At 40.8% G+C, this 19,698-nt stretch overlaps 1 protein-coding gene across 12 annotated transcripts in view; it reads right to left on the bottom strand.

Moving 5' to 3' along the window:
- The window catches only part of NPAS3 (neuronal PAS domain protein 3), a gene marked incomplete at its 5' end in the record, with an annotated part of 867,843 nt that overhangs the window by 50,594 nt on the left and 797,551 nt on the right, over positions 1–19,698 (bottom strand). For all 12 annotated transcript variants that reach the window (XM_081229930.1, XM_081229934.1, XM_081229935.1 and 9 more), the window contains one exon: positions 14,956–15,074. In XM_081229930.1, the coding sequence (XP_081086056.1) occupies positions 14,956–15,074 (119 nt within the window). The remainder of the gene's footprint in view (positions 1–14,955; positions 15,075–19,698) is intronic.

Genomic DNA, 19,698 nt, shown 5'->3' with positions numbered 1-19,698 from the left:
TTTTTAAAAATGTAATTAGGTGTTCAGTCCAGGAATATAAAATTTTATTTTCTGGGGAGAGGGAGAAGAGAGAGGGCGAAAGTATGCTCATAGTGAAAATCCAATAGCTACATACTGTATTTGATTTTTAAACATATCACTTACAATATTGAATATTTGCGTGGTTATCACATTCAGATGTTATGTCATTGGTTGCTGTTCATTTGGGAACAGTCGTTTAATTGCAGATGAATTGTAACTGATCTGACATGCAGAGATCTTTCTGGAACAAAGGGACTGGGTGCTCAGATAATACTGTTTATAAAGGTTGCTATAATTACTAGAAAGGCTGGATAGCTAACCAGCATTAGAAGTAAATGAGTTGATGAACAAATAATTTTTTTTTTTAATGAGAAAAAACTTGTCATCCTTAAAGCCAGGGCTTTTAGTAAATGGTATATATAAGGGAAACCTTAGGCTGCCTGAAACGTAGGCTTTGCTTATATTGTGCCAAGTACTCAGACATTTCCCAGAATCTAGATACCTAACAGTGTACAGACCAAGTAGTTGGGTGACTGAAGTCTGTGTGAGTCTTCCTTTTCTGATTCATTTTGCAATCCAAGACTTCAATGCATAAAGAATTTAGGTTTTTTTCTTGAGTTACTGGCTCTAGAAAAATCATATTTCTGCTTTCAGAATATCTATTTATACCAGCATCTAAGATTCAAGGTGGGGTGAGGGGAGGAAATCCCTGTCCTCAATATAGGGCAGAATGATGGAAGGAAAAATACACTGAGAAAATTCCAAAGGGAATTATTCAATGACTTAAATCCGCATACTTATTCTCTTATCCTAGGGGCTGAGAACAATCTTCTTGGTCTCCTTTTCAGAAAATAGTGATCTTTTTCTTGAAAGCAAAAGGTTTAGTTAGAATGAAACAGTCTTAATCTTCATTCTTATTATCCTGAACACTGATTAGCCCATTGGGCTGGTATTGTACTAAATAAATACAATAAAGACTTCTTTATTAAATAAAGACTTCTACTCCCAGCTACATTTGCTGAGTCAGATTAGATGTTTTCACTCCTGATTTCCTTGAGGACCAGATTTCCTGCTGCTCAATGCACTTGATGCCTTCATCTCTTTGCTGATACTATCCCATCTGTGTAGAGTTCCTTCACTAATATCTCTTTAGGGTAAGTGTATCCCTTATGAGCTGGCTAAAATCATGTTCTCTTTGAGACTCTCTCCTCTTCCACCAGACGTAATCATTTACAGGTCTTCCTGGACTTACGATGGAGTTGCATCCTGATAAACCCATCATCAGCTGAAAATATTTTAAGTAGAAAATGCATGTAATACACCTAATCTAATGAACATCACAGCTTAGCCCAGCCTACCATAAACGAGCTCAGAACACTTAAATGTTAGCCTGCAGTTGGGCAAAATTATCTAACACAAAGTCTCTTTTTTTAAAGCTAATTTCACTTTATTTTTTTTACAAATTTTTTAATTTTAATTTTTATTTATTTTTGGCTGCATTGGGTCTTTGTTGCTGTGCACAGGCTTTCTCTAGTTATGGCGAGCAGGGGCTACTCTTTGTTGTGGTGCATGGGCTTCTCGTTGCGGTGGCTTCTCTTGTTGTGGAGCATGGGCTCTAGGCACTCAGGCTTCAGTAGTTGCAGCACACGGGCTCAGTAGTTGCGGCTCGCAGGCTTTTGAGTGCAGGCTCAGTAGTTGTGGCACACGGGCTTAGTTGCTCCGTGGCATGTGGGATCTTCCCGGACCAGGGCTCAAACCCATGTTCCCTGCATTGGCAGGTGGATTCTTAACTATTGCACCAACCAGGGAAGCCCACAAAGTCTATTTTTAAAGAAAGCACTGAAAACCTCATGTAATTTATTGAATACTGTACTGAAAGTGAAAAAGAGAATGGGTACAGAATGGTTGAAGTGTATCAGCTGTTTAACCTCATGATCACAGGGCTGCGGCTGCCCAGCATCAGTGAGATTATTGTATTACATATTGCTAGTCCAGGAAAAGATCAAAATTTGAAATCTGAAATATAGTTTCTACTGAATGTCTATCACTCTTGTGCCATTGTAAAGTTGAAAATTCGTAAGTCAAAACATCATAAGTCAGGGACCATCTGTCCTTCCTCGCATTGCCCTTGAACAGATCCCTATTACAGCACATATTGTATTATTGTCTTGGCCATTTCTTTGTGTGCCTGCATAAGTCTAGACTCTGTTCTCTGGACCAAGGACTCTCTTTTATCCATCGTTGTCTTCCTAGTACCCAGTACAGTGTGTAATACACAACAGGTACACAATCAGTATTGACTGCATGACTGAGTGAAATCAATTCCTAAATACTTGGAACAAAAGGTGATGCTAAAGAATGAAAATTATAAATTGTTCTTAGTTACAATAGACTTTTCTTTTGATTCCCCAGTTTATTATGGATGGATAAAGCTTGTTTTTGAAAATGTTTCCATTACGTAGATGGAAAACTTTGGGGGAAACCACATTCTGAAACTCTGGTTGGAACAATTAAAATTAGTTATTTCATATCAGTCTTGAAGGAACTGAAGTTGATAAGCTCTAGGGTCAGCGTATGCCTTGTTCAGCTTTCTTTAAAGGCATGGGGAGTAATAAAGCTTTCCATTTTATCTTCGGTAAAATAATACTGCTGAAATATCACCTCATTTCTGATGTCAGTGATGATTTCTTCTTACCTCCATGATGTCAAAAGGGAATTATTATTATTAGAATGACAGATTACTAATGATGCTGTAAAAAAAGAGGAAGAGCTGAAATCACTACAATCCAAACACCCAACATATCCCTTCTTGTTTGAGCCTTACCATTTGGAACTCTGAACAGAATCATTCAGCAATATCATAGCTGTGTGAAAATTATTCTAAGTAGGAAGAAAATCAAGAGTAGGTGCCTATGAATTCTCACTAGCAGAGCACCAGCCTTGTAACACGTTCAGGACTGGATGGCATGATTAGGAGGTGTGATTTATGTACGCGGGAAGAAAAGGATCCTTTGGGGGTCAAAATGTGTCATGGGCTCTGTGGCACCTCCACTGATGCTTTCCCCAAGGGGAGAACCACTGTCTAGGGAGGAAGTTTGGACGAGGGGCCTCTCCGGGCTTTGGATTCTGTTTCCCTCTATGGCACGGTGATAGTATGGCCTGTTGGTTCTGGGCTTCATTCCCTTTTCACCTACTGACTGGCTTGCTGCCCATCCATGTTGACTTCTGGGCTCTAATTCACTGTGGTTGACCTAACAGGGCTGAGGGCTTGAGAACAGGGAAGTGTTAGGCACCACCACTTTTGTGTCCTAGAGGTAAAGTCCACATAACTCAAGGTTCCTCCTATGTGCCGAGATGCTTGGGATCTGGGTCCTTAGGCAAACTGTATCACTCTCCTGATCTTTCCAATGCACAGAGAGAAAAGATGCATTTCAGAGAGAAGATAGTAGTTTATTACAAAATAACAATTGACGAATAAGAATATTTTACATTTCTATGCTACCTTTCTTTGAGGGGTTTGACACGTATGATATCGCTAACTCCACTTATCGTTAAAGAACTCAAAGACTTAACTGCCTCTAGGGCTATTCCAGTCAGGTTAAAAGAGGCGTTTCCCTTCAACTGGAAACATAACTATTTCAGACAACAATAAGCCAACTGCAAAAAAATTAAAGGGGAAAAGAGATAAATTTAATAAGAACATGATATTGTCTGTTATTTGGCATTAAAAGAGTACATATTGCATTAAAGCGAGTAAGGAAAAGAAATTTGTCACTGCTCATGGAATAAGGCAAGAGAGTATTACTATCAAATCATCATGTTATTTTTGCCCTCAATTTAGGATCTAGATTGATTCCTCAGGGTCTAGTCTAGCCATAGGACAAGGTACAAAGTTGACTGAGCTCTCTCTAAGGATTACAAAATCCTCCCCAGACCTCTTCTCCCTTGCTGCAGTGATTCGGTTAAATGTTTGCTGGAATATTTCTCAAACCAGCACTGCCCACGAGGCAATATGGCAGCTCTTGGTAACTGTGTGGCCTTTGTTGGAACTTCCTGGCAGGCCTTAAGCTCTCTCTTCCCAGGAGTCAGGGGCCGCTCCTATTAGGCAGATCCTCTATTTCCATTCCCCGCTGAGTATCCCAGAGGGGCTTTCACCCTAATGTAGAGAGCATATTCTAGGGAGGAAGTAATCTCAACCATCAAATGACTAAAGAACACTGAAGGCAAGTCATATCGTTGTTTCATTTCTAGCAAGGAAACTGAAGCCCAGAATAACCAGGCTGCTTGTCCAATGTTACATAGCAAGTAAGCAGCAATGTGCTGGTAACGGGATGAAATTTTCTGAGTCCCCTCACCAGGTGTGCCCCTATTAAGCCACTCTGTTTTCATGACTTCTACAAGGAGTCGTGAGTTTGAAGGACATTTAACAAGGAGCTGTTGAGAACTGTTAAATATATTCAGAACTACCAAGTAATAATCAAGTGACTCTTGATTGTACTTCCAGAGTTCTAGACACTAGAATTGGGTATAAGTGGGGTACAAGTTAAATACATGTTGATTTTCAAAAAACTGAATATGGTAGCATGAAAAATATGTCATAGAATATGTCAACCATTAGTGAAGGTTTTTTAAAAGGAAATTGAAGAAAACTTCAATTAGTAATTACTAATTGAAGTTTTACTTCAATTAGTAAAACTTAGTAATAGGGCCTGGAAACTAAAAAATTATATAATTCTATTGGATGAATAGTCTCATCTCTATATCCCCCTTAAAGGACAGGAATATTGACCCAAGAAAGGAATGTATTCTGGCCTTAGTTAGTACAGACGATGCCCAATATTTATAAATTCCTTCTTTTTTAAAAAAAATGTTTATTGAATTTCTACTATGTGACTGAAACTATGCTAGGAGCTTCAGCTTACACTGTCATGGGGGAGAAAAATTATATACAGACAAATTTAAGATATGTTAGATTGTAAGTGTTCTGAAGAACAGTAAGGCAGCAGGATAAAGCAGATGATGGGGGACAGAGGGTGTCTTGAGCTATTTTATAGGAGGTGGTGAGGGAAGGGACATCTAAGCAGAAAGCTGCAAGAAATTCAGTTGTGATCCATGGGTATACCTGAGGGCAATATATACTCCAGGGAGAATAAAAAGCAGGTCCAAAAGCCCTGGTGAAAAGGAGGTGTAAATACTGCTACCAGTCAAACAATAACTTATATGGATTGCTTCCGTAGACCATTGCCAGAAATAAGCTGAAAGCAGTGTTTCCAACATGGCAACTTAGAAATATCCACTGCCCCACTGATAGTTCAGATTAAATACACACACACACACACACACACAGAGGCACGCAGTTAAGGCAGCAGGCCAAAGTCTCTCTTGAATATTACTACAGAGGGTTGAGAACTGATTACAGAGATGACTCTTGTTTAAATCAGTCTTGTAACTCAAAGCACTTTGCAATGAGGCCATTCTTTTAGTTTGATAGTGGAGGGCATTCACAGAGAGATGGAAAAATGAGATTAGTCCCTCGTCCCCTAGGAAGTCACTATATGAGAAGATAGGAACTCCAGGATCCTGGCTCTTTTTCTGTACTTGGAATGAATCTACCAAATCTTCTCTGGAATGTCATGTATGGTACTCCTGAGATAAAGCTGGGCTCAAGCCACAGTGGTGGTCTGCCTTCCTCAGGGGGTTCAGTTTATGTGTATATAGATGCTTTAAGCAAACTGTGGAGACTTGTGGGCTTATAGGAAACTAGAAGCTCCATTTATTCCAGAGATCAACAACAACAAATTGGCCCTGCCCCTACTTCATTTCTTACATTAAAGGGCTATATTAGTCTTGCCATGATGCTAAATCAATTCCAAAGAAAACCATTTGGTCTGGGTTTCTTTTGTTAAAGGGGCAGATGATGTATTTCAGTTATATTTTGTATCTTCTAATCAAATCCATATTCAGGACACTTGAGCAGGGAGAAATTTCCCAGAAATAAATGCATTTTCTATATTTAGAAGAAATCATTTATTATTCTAGAGCACATGTAACTTCCAGGAGACAATCAGAAATATTATTGATGAATTACTACTTTTCCATAGTTATAGGTGCATATGCAGAGGTGTGGAAGTTAAGGTTTTGGACTGTCTAGATCAACCTTTATCAAACTCATAATACGAGTTCCATAAACATGAAACTTCACATGTGAACATGTATTGTGTGCTCACCATGGACCAGGCATTGTGGTAGAACTGACTGTATCTGCACTATCCACTTTATTTCACAATAGTCTTATGAAGGAGGTTCCATTGGTACTCTCACTTTACAGGAGAGGAAATAGATGCTTAAAGAGGTTAAACAATATACTTAAAATCATTGAGTCAGGAAAGGCAGGACCAAGTCCAAATTTTGGGCTGTTTGATGTCACAGCCTATGTGGTTAATCACTCTTCAGTGAGATAGTTTTGAGGTAACGAGGGTCAGACAAGGTACCATATCTGGAAGCCCTTGAACTCTGTAAAGAGTTAGGTAATTGCTACTTTGGACCACTGGATCAAGAGATTACTCTAGTGAAACGGAAATTGTGGACCTTTGTGGTTATTGTTGGGGCATCTCAGCACATCCAAGAGTGCTGAGCTTGAAAAAGCGAGGGACTGTGCTTATGTTTACTTTTTGTTCTTAAGTCTGTTTTTTCTTTCTTTTAAAAATCTTTTTAATTGGCCAAAGTCTCATCGTAGATGATATTTTAAAATCTGTTAGATTGAGAATATACTTACAAAGACATTATGATAATTTTGGAAGGGTATTCGTTAGTTAAATGACTTTATATAGAGAAAGGTTTGTTAATTTTTGCATCATTGATGTCATTTTCAAAGTGATCATCATTTTCATTATTCTTAGCTAGCCAAGACTCAGAAAGCCAACCTGAAAAGATCTAGAATTAGTCAAACATGGGATGCTCTTGTTTGTCTACCTGCTTTCTAAAATCTGTACAACGGAAAATGAAGTACCTGTAAGTTAGCAACATACTTGGGTGGCAGTTGCTGACATAGAGTTTAGAGACACTTCACAGAACGGCTAGTGGTTATGCCTCTCAGCAGATTAGTCCCGGCAGGAATGACATATCCCAAGCTAGAACTACTGTCATGTCTTGGTAATGGGAAATGAATTCTGTAAGATCAGAAACAATGTCAGTTATATTTAAAACGACACTGGAAACCCCGTTGTAATGGACAATTGTGCAGAGGTGAGCAGGGACTATAAGGAGATAATAGGATTTTAAAAACTTGATTTTATTGGTTCTCTCCTCTATTTGCATTTTTCATCAGGATAACCTCTGCCTGTAAGTTCTACCCTGGAAGTTTCTTTCTCCTTCAATTTATTCTGGGTGTCTGGGTTGAGGATTGAAAGGCAATATATATGTAGTCTTAGAAAGCCTGAATGGGTTGACAGAATTTTTGGTCTTCTCTGAAAATTCATCTATTGATTTGACAAGACAGTTACATTTTGTGAAGCTTGGAATGCCATAGTCGTCATTTCAAGACAACACAAAGCTGAAGCAAAGGCTTCAGGAGAAGCATTGATATGTCCGGACACCTGGAACATTTCTCAATCTCAGACTGGAGAAACATCCAAATGGCATCTAATCTGTCCACACTTGTCTATGAGGAAAGACTCCTAAGTGATGACTTTCGTGTATGCTCTTAGAAGTCTCCAGAGAAGGACCACCTCCCCATTCGCCCCTACATTAGTGCTGGTCATAGTTCCAAGCTAAACTTCTCCTGGTACAATTAAAACTCACTGCATACAGTTACCCTCTTGGGCAAAGAAAGAACCAGCCACCCCATAACAACACTTCACATATTTTTAGCAGTCTTTAACAAATCACGAGTTGTGCCAGAATGCAGGATATTATTGAATATTGCTCTAGTTTTCAGAGATATAGAGCCTCAAAATGTTAATATCCAGAAAAAAGTCTTGAAAGATGATTTAATAGAAATAAAGTGGTGATCACCAGATGCCAATATGAAATCCTGATGAATAAGTGAGGCTAAGATGACTTTATTTTTTGTTTTCTGAAAGGAATTCTCAACTGATGGCTCAAGGGAATGCTGTAGATGTGATATATTCTGATTTTCATAAGGTGCACTGGTACAGAGTAACGATACTGTAGCAGGCAAGATGGAGGAATGGGAGCCAGATCATGGTAGAGTCATCTGGGTGCATAGCTGCTCCAGTGGTCACATCCAAAAGACACTGATGTCAGTTAGCAGGTTCTGTAGTGGTATGTTATAGGTCTCAGTACTGTCAGCATTTTCACTCTTATCTCAGAAAAAGAGAGAGCATGAAATTCAATTCAATTCCATTAACATTTACTGAATGGCAACTACATGCAGAATACTATGCTAGGTGCTGAGGGAAGAAAGCAGAATAAGAAAGCACCCATTATCCAATGTAGTATGTGGGAAAGAAGAAGGAATTTGAAATTGGAGGATCTGGATATTTCTCTCAGTTTTGCCGTTTACCATTTATGTGACTTTAGACAAGTCAATTCATACTTCTGGGGCTCCGTTTTACCCATCTTCAAGATGGGAAACAGAGGCAATTACCTAAAAGAATTATTGGGAGGTTCATATGAAGTTCTATAAAGGTGCCTCATAAAATGGAGAGAAAATAGCTGGACTATGTTATTTCATTTGATCTGTAGAAAGATTCTTTGGGTTACAAACTAATAATAGTTTTATCTTACAGGTGAGAAAACCAAGGCACAGAGAGCTTAAGTAAAAACTAAAAATGCTATTTTAGCACAGAGGAGAAGGGACAAGTGCATTGGGGAAGATGCAAAGAGAAGTGATATTTGAGTGGTGCCATACTGGTTGAGTAAGAGTTTTCCAGGTGGAAGTGTAGCAGAAAGGCATTTTAGGAAAAAAAATATCATGGCCAAAAGCACAGCAGTGTGAGTATGCAGATGTATTTCAGGAAAGATGATTGGACTGATTTTATTAGAGCATCAGTACTAAGAGTTCCAAAAAAGAATGCTGGAGATGGTGGTAGCCAAGGACCAAATTCTTGAATATGTTGGCACAGTGAACCATTGAAGACTCAGGAGCAGAGAAGTAAATGATCACTGAGACTTCGGGAAGCTATTCCATGGAGCAGAATTCACAGTAGAGTGGAGAAGTAAATCTGCTGGGAGGTAATTTGGGAATTTCTCACAACAGATCCAGAAAAAAGCATTAAACTGGAGGAATGGCAATAGAAGCAGGTGGATTCAACCAACTCTGGCAGCACAGTAAAGTGGCAGGTGATCAAGAGGGAGGGGTTGATATCTTAGTATTATAGACTTGGTTTAATAAGAATTAAACCAAGAACTAAAATCCCAGATGGTTGAAACAGTAGTAATTCCCTTCTAGTCTGCTATTATCGTGAGTCTTGTCAGTATACACATTCAATCAGGAACACGTTTGCATATGAAAAGCCTTCAACTCTAAAATTGACCTAGCTGTGATTTTGACATTGGAAATCCTAGTGACGCGACCAGGAAACAAAGGAGGATCATGTGCCACAGAAAATAATTCTCAACCACAGATAAAATCTTTTAATAGTCGGTATGATTTTTATGAAAAATATTTTCTGAGAAATACTTTTTCAGAAGATTATGTGCATGTGGGGATCAAAATGTAAATCTTCACTTTGTCCTTTTGTAATCTAGGAGTTGATGCCTTTTGTCACAGGACTTCAATATGTATTATTAACACTAAATGGGCAAAAGGGAGGGAGAAATGTGGAGGAAGGAAAGGACTACTGTGATATTGGTGAAATAAATTCTGGAAGATGCACTAACTTGATTTCTTAATAAGTACCAAAGATATCATCATATTAAATAGGGTTTTGTGACCTGAAATCACTGGATACACTTCAGGGATTCAAGAACTTCCTGATGGAAAATGCATTTACCTTGGGAGAGGTGCTACAGATTTCATCAAATCCTTAAAGGCATCTATGACACCCCAAAGAAAACAAATCACTGTTAAAATTATGGAAGTGCCTTACTCTACAGAATGGCTGCAACCATGAATTAAAAAAAAAAAATGAACAAGAGAAGATTTTAAAGATGTTCATGTTTGTGGGCTTAGAAAAGACAAAAGAATTGCCTTTAGCTAATTAGCACCCTCTAATTTTTTGCTTTTGTTACCTCATGTTTAGATATCAACAGAGATTCTTAAAGCTGAATTATATCAGCAGCCTGAATAAACTAGCAGACCTACACAGTATTTTCTCTATTATTATTTATACTTTGACTCTTTATACCATAAGGAGGTTGGATAGATTTCAGAAATCATTTAGCTCAACACGTAGCTACAGGCAAATCCATAGCCAAGTCATCCCAGATGGGGGACTGTTTATTTTTAAGTATCTGGAGCTCCCCCACCCTCCCTTAGTAGTCTGTTTGTATGTGTCAGAGCAGGAACTCACAGAACTTGCGGATTTTCAAGGAGTCATTCTCAGCACTGTATAAACATAACAGAGATTCTCTCTCTGTCTGTGTTCCCCAGTCGAGGATGTTCTACCATACCTTGAGAGGTAGGACATCACCATGTGTGTGGATAAATACTCTAGAAATCACAGTGGTGCCGGTGGGCATTTAAGAATAGGTTATAAAATGGACAGTACCACCCCAAAGGAAACTATCCTCCAAAGACAAGAGGTAAGGAGGCAACCCTATAAGTCTTTCCTTCTCTAATTTCCCTGACTACATTATCTCCTTTTGTCCCCTGTGCTATACCTAAGAAGTTCCCCCAGACCTAGACCTAATCAAGAAGGCAGATTATTGATGCGGTGCGACTGAAAGGAAGAGCCCTGTTATGTTAAGATATGTGGCCAGCAGTGAGACCTAAACAAGAAGGAAGCCCCTGAGGCTTAAAAAGTGGCTGGTCCAGGGCTTCCCTGGTGGTGCAGTGGTTGAGCGTCCACCTGCCGATGCAGGGGACGCGGGTTCGTGCCCCGGTCTGGGAAGATCCCACAGGCTGCAGAGTGGCTGGGCCCGTGAGCCATGGCCGCTGGGCCTGCGCGTCCGGAGCCTGTGCTCCGCAACAGGAGAGGCCACAGCAGTGAGAGGCCCGCGTACCACCAAAAAAAAAAAAAAAAAAAAAAAGTGGCTGGTCCAGCTAATGCACCACTGTGGATTTCAAAGCAAATGGGGACAGAGACAAGGAATGTCAGCTCACAGCTGGGAAACTTCATTGGAGGAGAGAGGGTGACTTTCCTGAGGCTTGGGGTGTGGAAGCAACGCCAGTTTATATCCCACTCTCTACCTGAATTAGCAGATCCAGACTGGCACTTCTTTGGCTAGAATTCTTGGTCCTGGGTATCTGAGTGGGTATCATATACCCTAGAAAGGAAGGTAAATCTCTGTACACTAGTGCTGTGGAATATGCTGAGCCACCAAGGGAAGGTCTTAATCAGACAAGAGGATTTTCTTTTAAAAACTTAGATTAATTTTTCCTTTGCTGAGGTCCAGTTTGTGCTGAGTGCTTCTTTGGACTTAATCCATTAAGCACTGAAGCAGAGGAGTGAACAGGGCAGACTTTGGAACCTAAATGCCTGGATCAATCCTGGCTCCTCAGTAGCTACTTAAGAGCTGTAAGAATGAATATAGGCAAAGTATTGAAACTTTGAAAGCCTCAGTTTCACCACCTGCAAAATGGGCATAATAATAGAACATAAAGCTTGAACAATGCCCGGCACAGAGGAAGTTTTTATATAAAGTTGTGGGGATTAGACAAAATAAGTATAAAGCGGTACTGTGCCTGCCAATGTTCAATAAGTGGTACTTCTGCTACTATTATTACTGTCAGTGACAACAACGATAACACTAAAAAGTGATGGAGAAAGTGAGAACAGCCCATGTGCCAAGGACACAGAAAAAATGGAGAGAGATATAGTGACTTGCACTGAGCAAGGCTTAACATCTTGAATCTTTAACTAAGGGAAAAGAAAGCAGCAAACAATGGTAATAAATTAGGGAGAATATTGGGAGTATGGAGAAATTATCATCTCTGTTTCTTTTTATTTGTGTTTATTGTGTGGTGGTGGGGTGATTACCAGTTTTATTTGAATGTTTTATAAGCTGTTAGATTTATTTACTGAGAATGAACAGATAAATAGGGATGTTATTCAGCTGTGTCATGTCACGGCTTCTCATCAGCTCTTCTACTAACTTCCAGACAAGGTTAATTAATGAGGGAAGTTCACTGTGGAGGAGGAGGGGAGAGCTGGGTCTGTTGAATGATTCATCTTATTGGGGGAACAGTGGATGAATCACCTCTCATGTTAGCAGTTCTGGGGAGGAAAGTAGGCATTGGATGGAGACTTTCAGGATATCTTGAGAAAGAGGTACTGTCAGAGGAGTATGATCATTTTAACATTATATAATTTGATGGAAACTGGAACAGCTTCTAAATCTCTTCTAATCCTGGGTGCTCAAGGTTATGCTTTTTAATATTTTATTTCCCTTCTTAGAGCAAGGTGTCTTAATCCTACACCAGAGGAGCTCCAGAAACACTCTTCTTCCATTTATGTTTTCATGGAGGTCCCTTTTCATTCACCTCTCATAGGTGACATGTCACCTCCTCAGAGAGACCTTCTGTGACCCTGTCTAAAGTGGTCCCCACCAGCCACTCCCTCACATTACCTTGCTTCACTCTCTGCCTAATAGTGTGGCCTAGTGGTTAAGTGCAGGGGACATGGAGCCAGACTCCCCGAGTCCAAACCCCAGCTCTGTCCCTTCAGTGTGTGAACTTGGGTGTGTAATTAACCTCTCCAGCCTTAGTTTGTTCATCTGTAAAATGGAAACAATGAAAACACTTTCCTCCTGGATTGTCATGAGGACAATACACATAAGCTGTCCCACGCTCAGCATATTGTAGTGTGCACAAATGTTAGCTACTGTTGTTTTAGCCTTCATCGCTCTCTGAAATCACCTTCTTTATTTATTTACTTTTTATGGTCTCTTTCCCCCCTGTTCGTTAGCAGTTGGCAGGGACTTTTTGGTGTTCAAAGATGAGTTTAGGATCTTGAACAAACTCCATATTAGGAGTTCAATAAACATTTGTCAAAATAATGAATGAATGTTCTGTCAATATTTAAGAAATTAGCTTCTCCAATTTCAGATCACGTAGCCAAACAGCTTGACTGAGCTGTCCGAGTGACAGAACCAACAGAATCCAAGCCACTTAGTCTCTTGCCTAGACTGAAACTCAAACTATTTCTCTATATTGTTGTTATTATTATTATTTTTTTTTTACCATACTCCCACTGTTGGGCAAATAAAATGTTGCAGAGCTTTACAATCTCTAGTTTGTTGTATGAAAGTAATAATCATTTTTTGTTGGTTTTCAAAAAATTAAGTTATCTAATGATATTGAATTACACTAGATATTGCTTTTTCAAAATATACCTCACCTCTTCCACCCTTCTTCCCTTCTGGGATATGCCTGCTACAGACCAGGAAAAACCAGGAAAGGTGAAGAACAAATGCTGACAGAAAAGTTGGAATGCCAAGAATGCATCTTTCTAGCATTAAAATGACAATAATCACTACACCTATAGTTTGCTTATAGAATTCCAAACTGGCTAAGGCTACACAGTTAACAACTAATAAATGTACAGTGTTTCCGTGAGGCAGGAAAACACATGATGGTCCTAAAGATAGTCTGTTTTTTGTCCTCCGACATATCCCTCTGTAACAGGCCAACAAATCCCTCTGTAGGGGGAGCTACTGCACAGGGCGCTGCCCGGGGCGGGGGGGGGGGCTCTCCCTTGCTTTGAACCCTGTTAAAGGTTAAGGGTGTTCCACACATGCCCTTTGGGCTGTAGGACAGCTCAGCTAAAAGTCATCCTTAGAAGGACCTGCTTTACCACAACCTTCCTCTTTACAGAAGAATTAATGTCAAAGAAAATGCCTGATTCTGAGCAGCTGCTAGCCTCCTGATGACTTATGTAAGGTTTTTAAAGCCTGATGAAAATGACCGTTACCATCCCTGACAAGGTTACGGCATTGTCCCACAAGAACTGGGCTACTGGACGCTCTAGACTCCCCAGTGGGGAAAGGTCATGCCGGCCACAGCGACAGTGCATTCCATCTGTTTGCCCTCCTCATATAATAAATATTGTTTGAAAGATTGGTTAGTGTGTTGTAAAACTGATAAGATTCGGGTTGCCAAAGGCATTTCATGAATTTCATAGGTCTTAATTTATGTTGCTATAGTAACTGAAACGTTGGAATTTCCCAAGATTAGAAAGCTTTTATATCCTTAACCTTAGAATGGTAATAATGTAGATTATGACTCTGGGCTTGGTCTTTGCTGTTGTGCGGAACATATTTTCTGTATGTGGAGTGTTCTATCTATGCTAAGGTGTGACTGAATGTTCAGTCACTGTGATTTCAAAATTAGGATTTCTGATGTCCAACCTGATTTTCTTATCTACATGTATGAATCTTGGTGGCCAAGCTGTTATTAAAATGGACAGTCTTTCTCTAAAGAGAAAGGGGGGATTGGAAGGGGGAGGTGGGAGAAGTAGAATTCTTATAGTAGTAGTTCTAGAATGGTCATCTTAAGGACGGATGTGAATCTGGCTCACCTTCTCCATCAAAGTGAATTTCTAGCATGTGCTGAAGCACTTGATGCATTATTAACATGTGTTTTAAGGAAAGACACTCGCTGAGGCATTTAGTGCACCAGCACTGTCTGAAGTGCGAATGAGGGGTGTAATGAATCCCCTGCCTTGAGACAGGAAGATAACTAAGAACCCTGTGGGCTGCTCAAGATCACATGTATTGATTATATGGACCCAAAGCAGCTGGGAAACTCAATGCAAGTGACCTAGGATTGACCCGAGACAGAAGTCTTTCCCCTGCTGGAGCCCAGCTTACCTTATATCCTGATGATTTGATGTGCACGCCACGTTTGGTCAGAGTAGATTTCATTCGGATGAAAAACGAACGCTCAAGGGTGTTGTCAGTGGTTAGCAGACTGGGGCTGGTTGATTCCACTGAAGAATACAAAAAAATACATACACATGATTTAGATCTCTACACAGCCCCTCTCTGCTCAGGTACGATCCTTGAGTTCACTAAAAATAAATGACTGATGGCTGCTAAGAGTGTAGTAATCAATTTACCTCATTTAGAAAATGTTTACTTTGCAGAAAATAAAAAAGAAAAATTAATGTGTCTGAAGAAACTCCTTTCCAGTTTCTAGCAAGGGCTTTTCAGGCCTTTTAAGTTCCAGCAGCTCCCCAAGTGGGGTCTGATAGTAAGTAAGTAACTGTAGCACATCTTGAGGCTTGGCTGGTGCACATGGAGAGAACAGTCACAAAAAACAAGGACCCCAGAGATTTACGGGATCAACCAAGACTCGGGCAGAGATGCTTCTGATGAGAGTAAGGATGACTTGCTTTTTGTTCTCCCTGCAAATACCTTCTTGGATCAGTTGCCTACTGGGGAGTTCTGAGAACCATGGCACCATCAATATTGGGCAGCCATACCCTGGCCCGTGTCCTTGCCCTTCTGAGTCAGTTTCCTTCACTATGGGGAATAAGAGGCATGAAGTCTTCTCAATTGACTCGAGGTAGAGGGCTGAGAATGGGATATACAGACAGAAACAAAAACTACTCCCAGTGTCAACCTTCTCTTCTTGTCACTAGTGGCAGCTTATCCCCTGCCCTCATCAGAATAAAAAACAGCCTCTATGTTTTTACTTCTTTGCTTCCGATATGAGAAAATCATAGTTGCTTCCCTTAAGCAAGATAGTTACTCTTTCCCTTTAAATGTATTTACACTAAGCAGAATATGTTTTGACTTAAAATGGTATTTTGCAGCCTTGCTGATCTAAAACCATCTTTATGCAAACGGGCCAGAAGGCAACGTGAATCTATTTCCTTTAAAACTAAACTTCCAAGGTGTTTTATAAATTTAAGTATTTTCCTGAAAAGAAATTAATTTTGGGGTTTTAAAGCCTAATAATATTCTAATTTTACTCTTCTAAAATAGTAGTTTAAAGTTTCTCTTATTCTAAAGTAAAGGAAAATACGTGTCCAATAACAAAATTTAATTTCTTTTGAGCAGCCCTACAAGAGCACTAATTTTCCCTAGGATGAAGGTCAAGAAATATGTGTAAAGAGATTTAAGAATTAAGTAGGGGCTTCCCTGGTGGCACAGTGGTTGAGAGCCTGCCTGCCGATGCAGGGGACACGGGTTCGTGCCCCGGTCCGGGAAGATCCCACATGCCGCGGAGCACCTGGGCCCGTGAGCCATGGCCGCTGAGCCTGCGCGTCCGGAGCCTGTGCTCCGCAACGGGAGAGGCCACAACAGTGAGAGGCCCGCATACAGCAAAAAAAAAAAAAAAAAAAAAAAAAAAAAAGAATTAAGTAGGTGTGAAAATAGCTATTAAAACACAAAGAAAAATAGGCAAAACAAGCTTTTCAGTTTTTTTTTTTTTTTTTTTTTTTTTTTTTTTTTTTTTTGTGGTACGCGGGCCTCTCACTGTTGTGGCCTCTCCCGTTGCGGAGCACAGGCTCCGGACGCGCAGGCTCAGAGGCCATGGCTCACGGGCCCAGCCGCTCCGCGGCATGTGGGATCTTCCCGGACCGGGGCACGAACCCGTGTCCCCTGCATCGGCAGGCAGGCTCTCAACCACTGCGCCACCAGGGAAGCCCTTCAGTTTTAAATTATGAAACATATCCCATAAATTTTTTTTTTTTTGGCCGTACGCGGGCCTCTCACTGTTGTGGCCTCTCCCGTTGCAGAGCACAGGCTCCGGACGCGCAGGCTCAGCGGCCATGGCTCACGGGCCCAGCCGCTCAGCGGCATGTGGGATCTTCCCGGACTAGGGCACGAACCCGTGTCCCCTGCCTCGGCAGGTGGACTCTCAAGCACTGCGCCACCAGGGAAGCCCCTCCCATACATTTTTAAGGGAAAGAAATGTCTATTTTTTATATTAGACTTGATGCTCAGATGAAAGAAAAATACGAGCTACTATAATAACAAGCCTTGCTATTTGTGGTCTAGGGCTTTTCTTGTATCATTCTTGTCTTAATATGACTATATTTTCCTATATTTACAGCATTTCTCTTCTGGGGTGATGGAACCACTGACAAGTGTCCCTTCTTATGTGTCTCTCTTAAGATTTTCTTCTTTTTTTTGTCTTAGAGAGCACGGATCTGATGTCATTTTCAATGTACAGCTTTTTATCACTCGAGGGAAAAGCAGAGCCATGTTATATTTAGTACTTTCATTTCTTCTGATTAAATATGAATTACTATGAAATTTTTCTCATCATCTAACACGCTATAATACGCCAACAGCTTTTTAATACACTATATAAGCACAAACTTCTGCTCTAAGAGTTTAATTTGCCCCTCTAATCCAATCACATCAACCTTATTTCTCTTATCAGAGATTCCCATTTTGAATTAAATGAGCTCATTAGTTTTAATCAAAAGCAGAGAGATCAAAACTTAAACGTAAATGCTTTAGATCAGAACTGTCAGTCAGCCGTGCAGTTCTATTTTACTAAAACACAAGATCAGAGACCCTTAGAACCAATTTTTTCTCGTAAGGGATGCCGAGAGCTTGAAGATGCTATATCCCTTTTTTTTTTTCCTTCCTCCCAAGGACAGATTATACATTTAAGGTTAGACTTAATTTATAGCACTTTTTCATCCTGGTGGAAGTGGAAAAGTATGCCAATCTACTAGTGTCCTTTTCACATTTATTGGCCCTGGTCCTCAGAGACTTGAACTAACGTGAAGTCATCAGAATCCACACCACAAACTTAGCCTCAACAGTTCAGCTCTGTTCAGCGAGATTGTGTTTGCAACAGCTGAGGAAAAATGCAACTTCCCAGAAAAGCGAACTATGTTTTATGGCTGGGGTCCAGGATACCCTGACCCAGGAAGGAAGGAACCATGTAACTGTGAATAATTCAGGCATCATTAGAAATTGTTATCGTTTTTAGTACGTGGAACTGCACAGGTAAACACTTAGTGGGCACTTTAGAGACCCCAGCAAAGGTGCTTCCCGCTGGGTGACACAACGGGAGACACGAGCTTCCCATGAGCTGTGGAGCCGAATGCTGTGTCCTGCTCTGGCTGGGCAGTGAACATAACGCCCCCATCCCCCTGCCCCATGTGTTAAATCTCCAACACATACAGGAGCAGCGTTCATTAAACCCAGGACAACTGGTGTGAGAGGAATGCTGAGGTTAGATTTTGCACCAGTGGAGCTGAGATTGAAAATCTAATCCTCAAGTTGTCTTTCAGGAGCATAGGGATTGGGGGGTGGTCAGGGAGAAGAGAGAGGGCAACTTCGCAAAGAGTTTGATTTCTGATAAAGATTTCTGCTTTAATTCCACATGGCCTTCTAATTCTGAGGACAGGGACAGAAGTAACCTGCCACACTGGCCCTTCCAAAGGATACGTGACAAACTCATTCCCAGCACACACGTACACAGCCACGTCTGCTCAAGGGCTGGCAAATATGCTCTGGTTATCCCAGCTCTGACAGTGGCGTCTCTCATGCAAAGAGACATATTATCTGCATGTGACAGGAGCAGCCACTTTAGAACAGACGCTTTCTAAGTGTCTCAGGTGAGGAGCACGGATTGTGATGAAGGTTCTATTGGGAGAGAGCCAAGGGAGCATGGCCTTGGTGACGTGCGACATGACTGTAGCACTGAATAGAGAAAGGATGTGTGTGTGTGGTGGGCGGATAGGACGAGAGGACAAAATAGTGAGAAAAGTATCCTTAGGACTTCTGCTCTATAAAGACCGTGGAACCAATCTATGTCAAAAAAGCGTATTGGAGTGCTTTCTAGATGTCACACGCGTTTCTGTCAGCTTTTTGAGACAGGCCATGATTGCTGCATGATCTCATAAGAAATCTGGGATTCAGAGAAGTTATATCTGCTGCCAGAGACAAAGGAGAAATTGATGGGTAAAGCTGGATTAAGTGGTCAAAGCCCAGATATGGCCAGTTTTGACCTATGAATTATAAACAAGGAGCTGAAAAAGAAAACAAAAACAAGACCCACACAACTGAAAGCTAGATAAAGAAATAGAATCTCTTTTGGTGAATCTCAAGGACCTCAACTTTTAAGTAAATCTAAAAGATCTCAGCTCGTGGGGCTTCCCTGGTGGCGCAGTGGTTGAGAGTCCGCCTGCCGATGCAGGGGACACGGGTTCGTGCCCCGGTCCGGGAAGATCCCACATGCCGCGGAGCGGCTGGGCCCGTGAGCCATGGCCGCTGAGCCTGCGCGTCCGGAGTCTGTGCTCTGCAACGGGAGAGGCCACAACAGTGAGAGGCCCACATTTAAAAAAAAAAAAAAAAAAAAAAAAATCTCAGCTCTTGAAATGTCAGTTTTTGCATATTTTGTGAAATTTACAGAACAATTTATAGCAAAAGTTGTAATAATTTTTATGTTGGCAAATTCCACCATAATGTGAAAGCATATCTGCGTTATTCCACCTCTGTTTATGATTCCCTAACTGGTACTGTAGTTGCTGCTTCCTTATTATTATTGAAGGGACAGGAGGTGGTGATGAAGGTAGGGAAGAGGAGGTGGCTGAGAACCATCTAGTTCTCACTGGCCAAGCCAAGGGCCAGGTGTATTCTGAG

The sequence above is a fragment of the Mesoplodon bidens genome (assembly GCF_964165515.1).
Source record: "Mesoplodon bidens genome assembly, chromosome: 3".
Classification (NCBI taxonomy): Eukaryota; Metazoa; Chordata; class Mammalia; order Artiodactyla; family Ziphiidae; genus Mesoplodon; species Mesoplodon bidens.
Note: the sequence above shows the minus strand (reverse complement) of the source record. Positions and strands in the feature narration are given on the sequence as shown.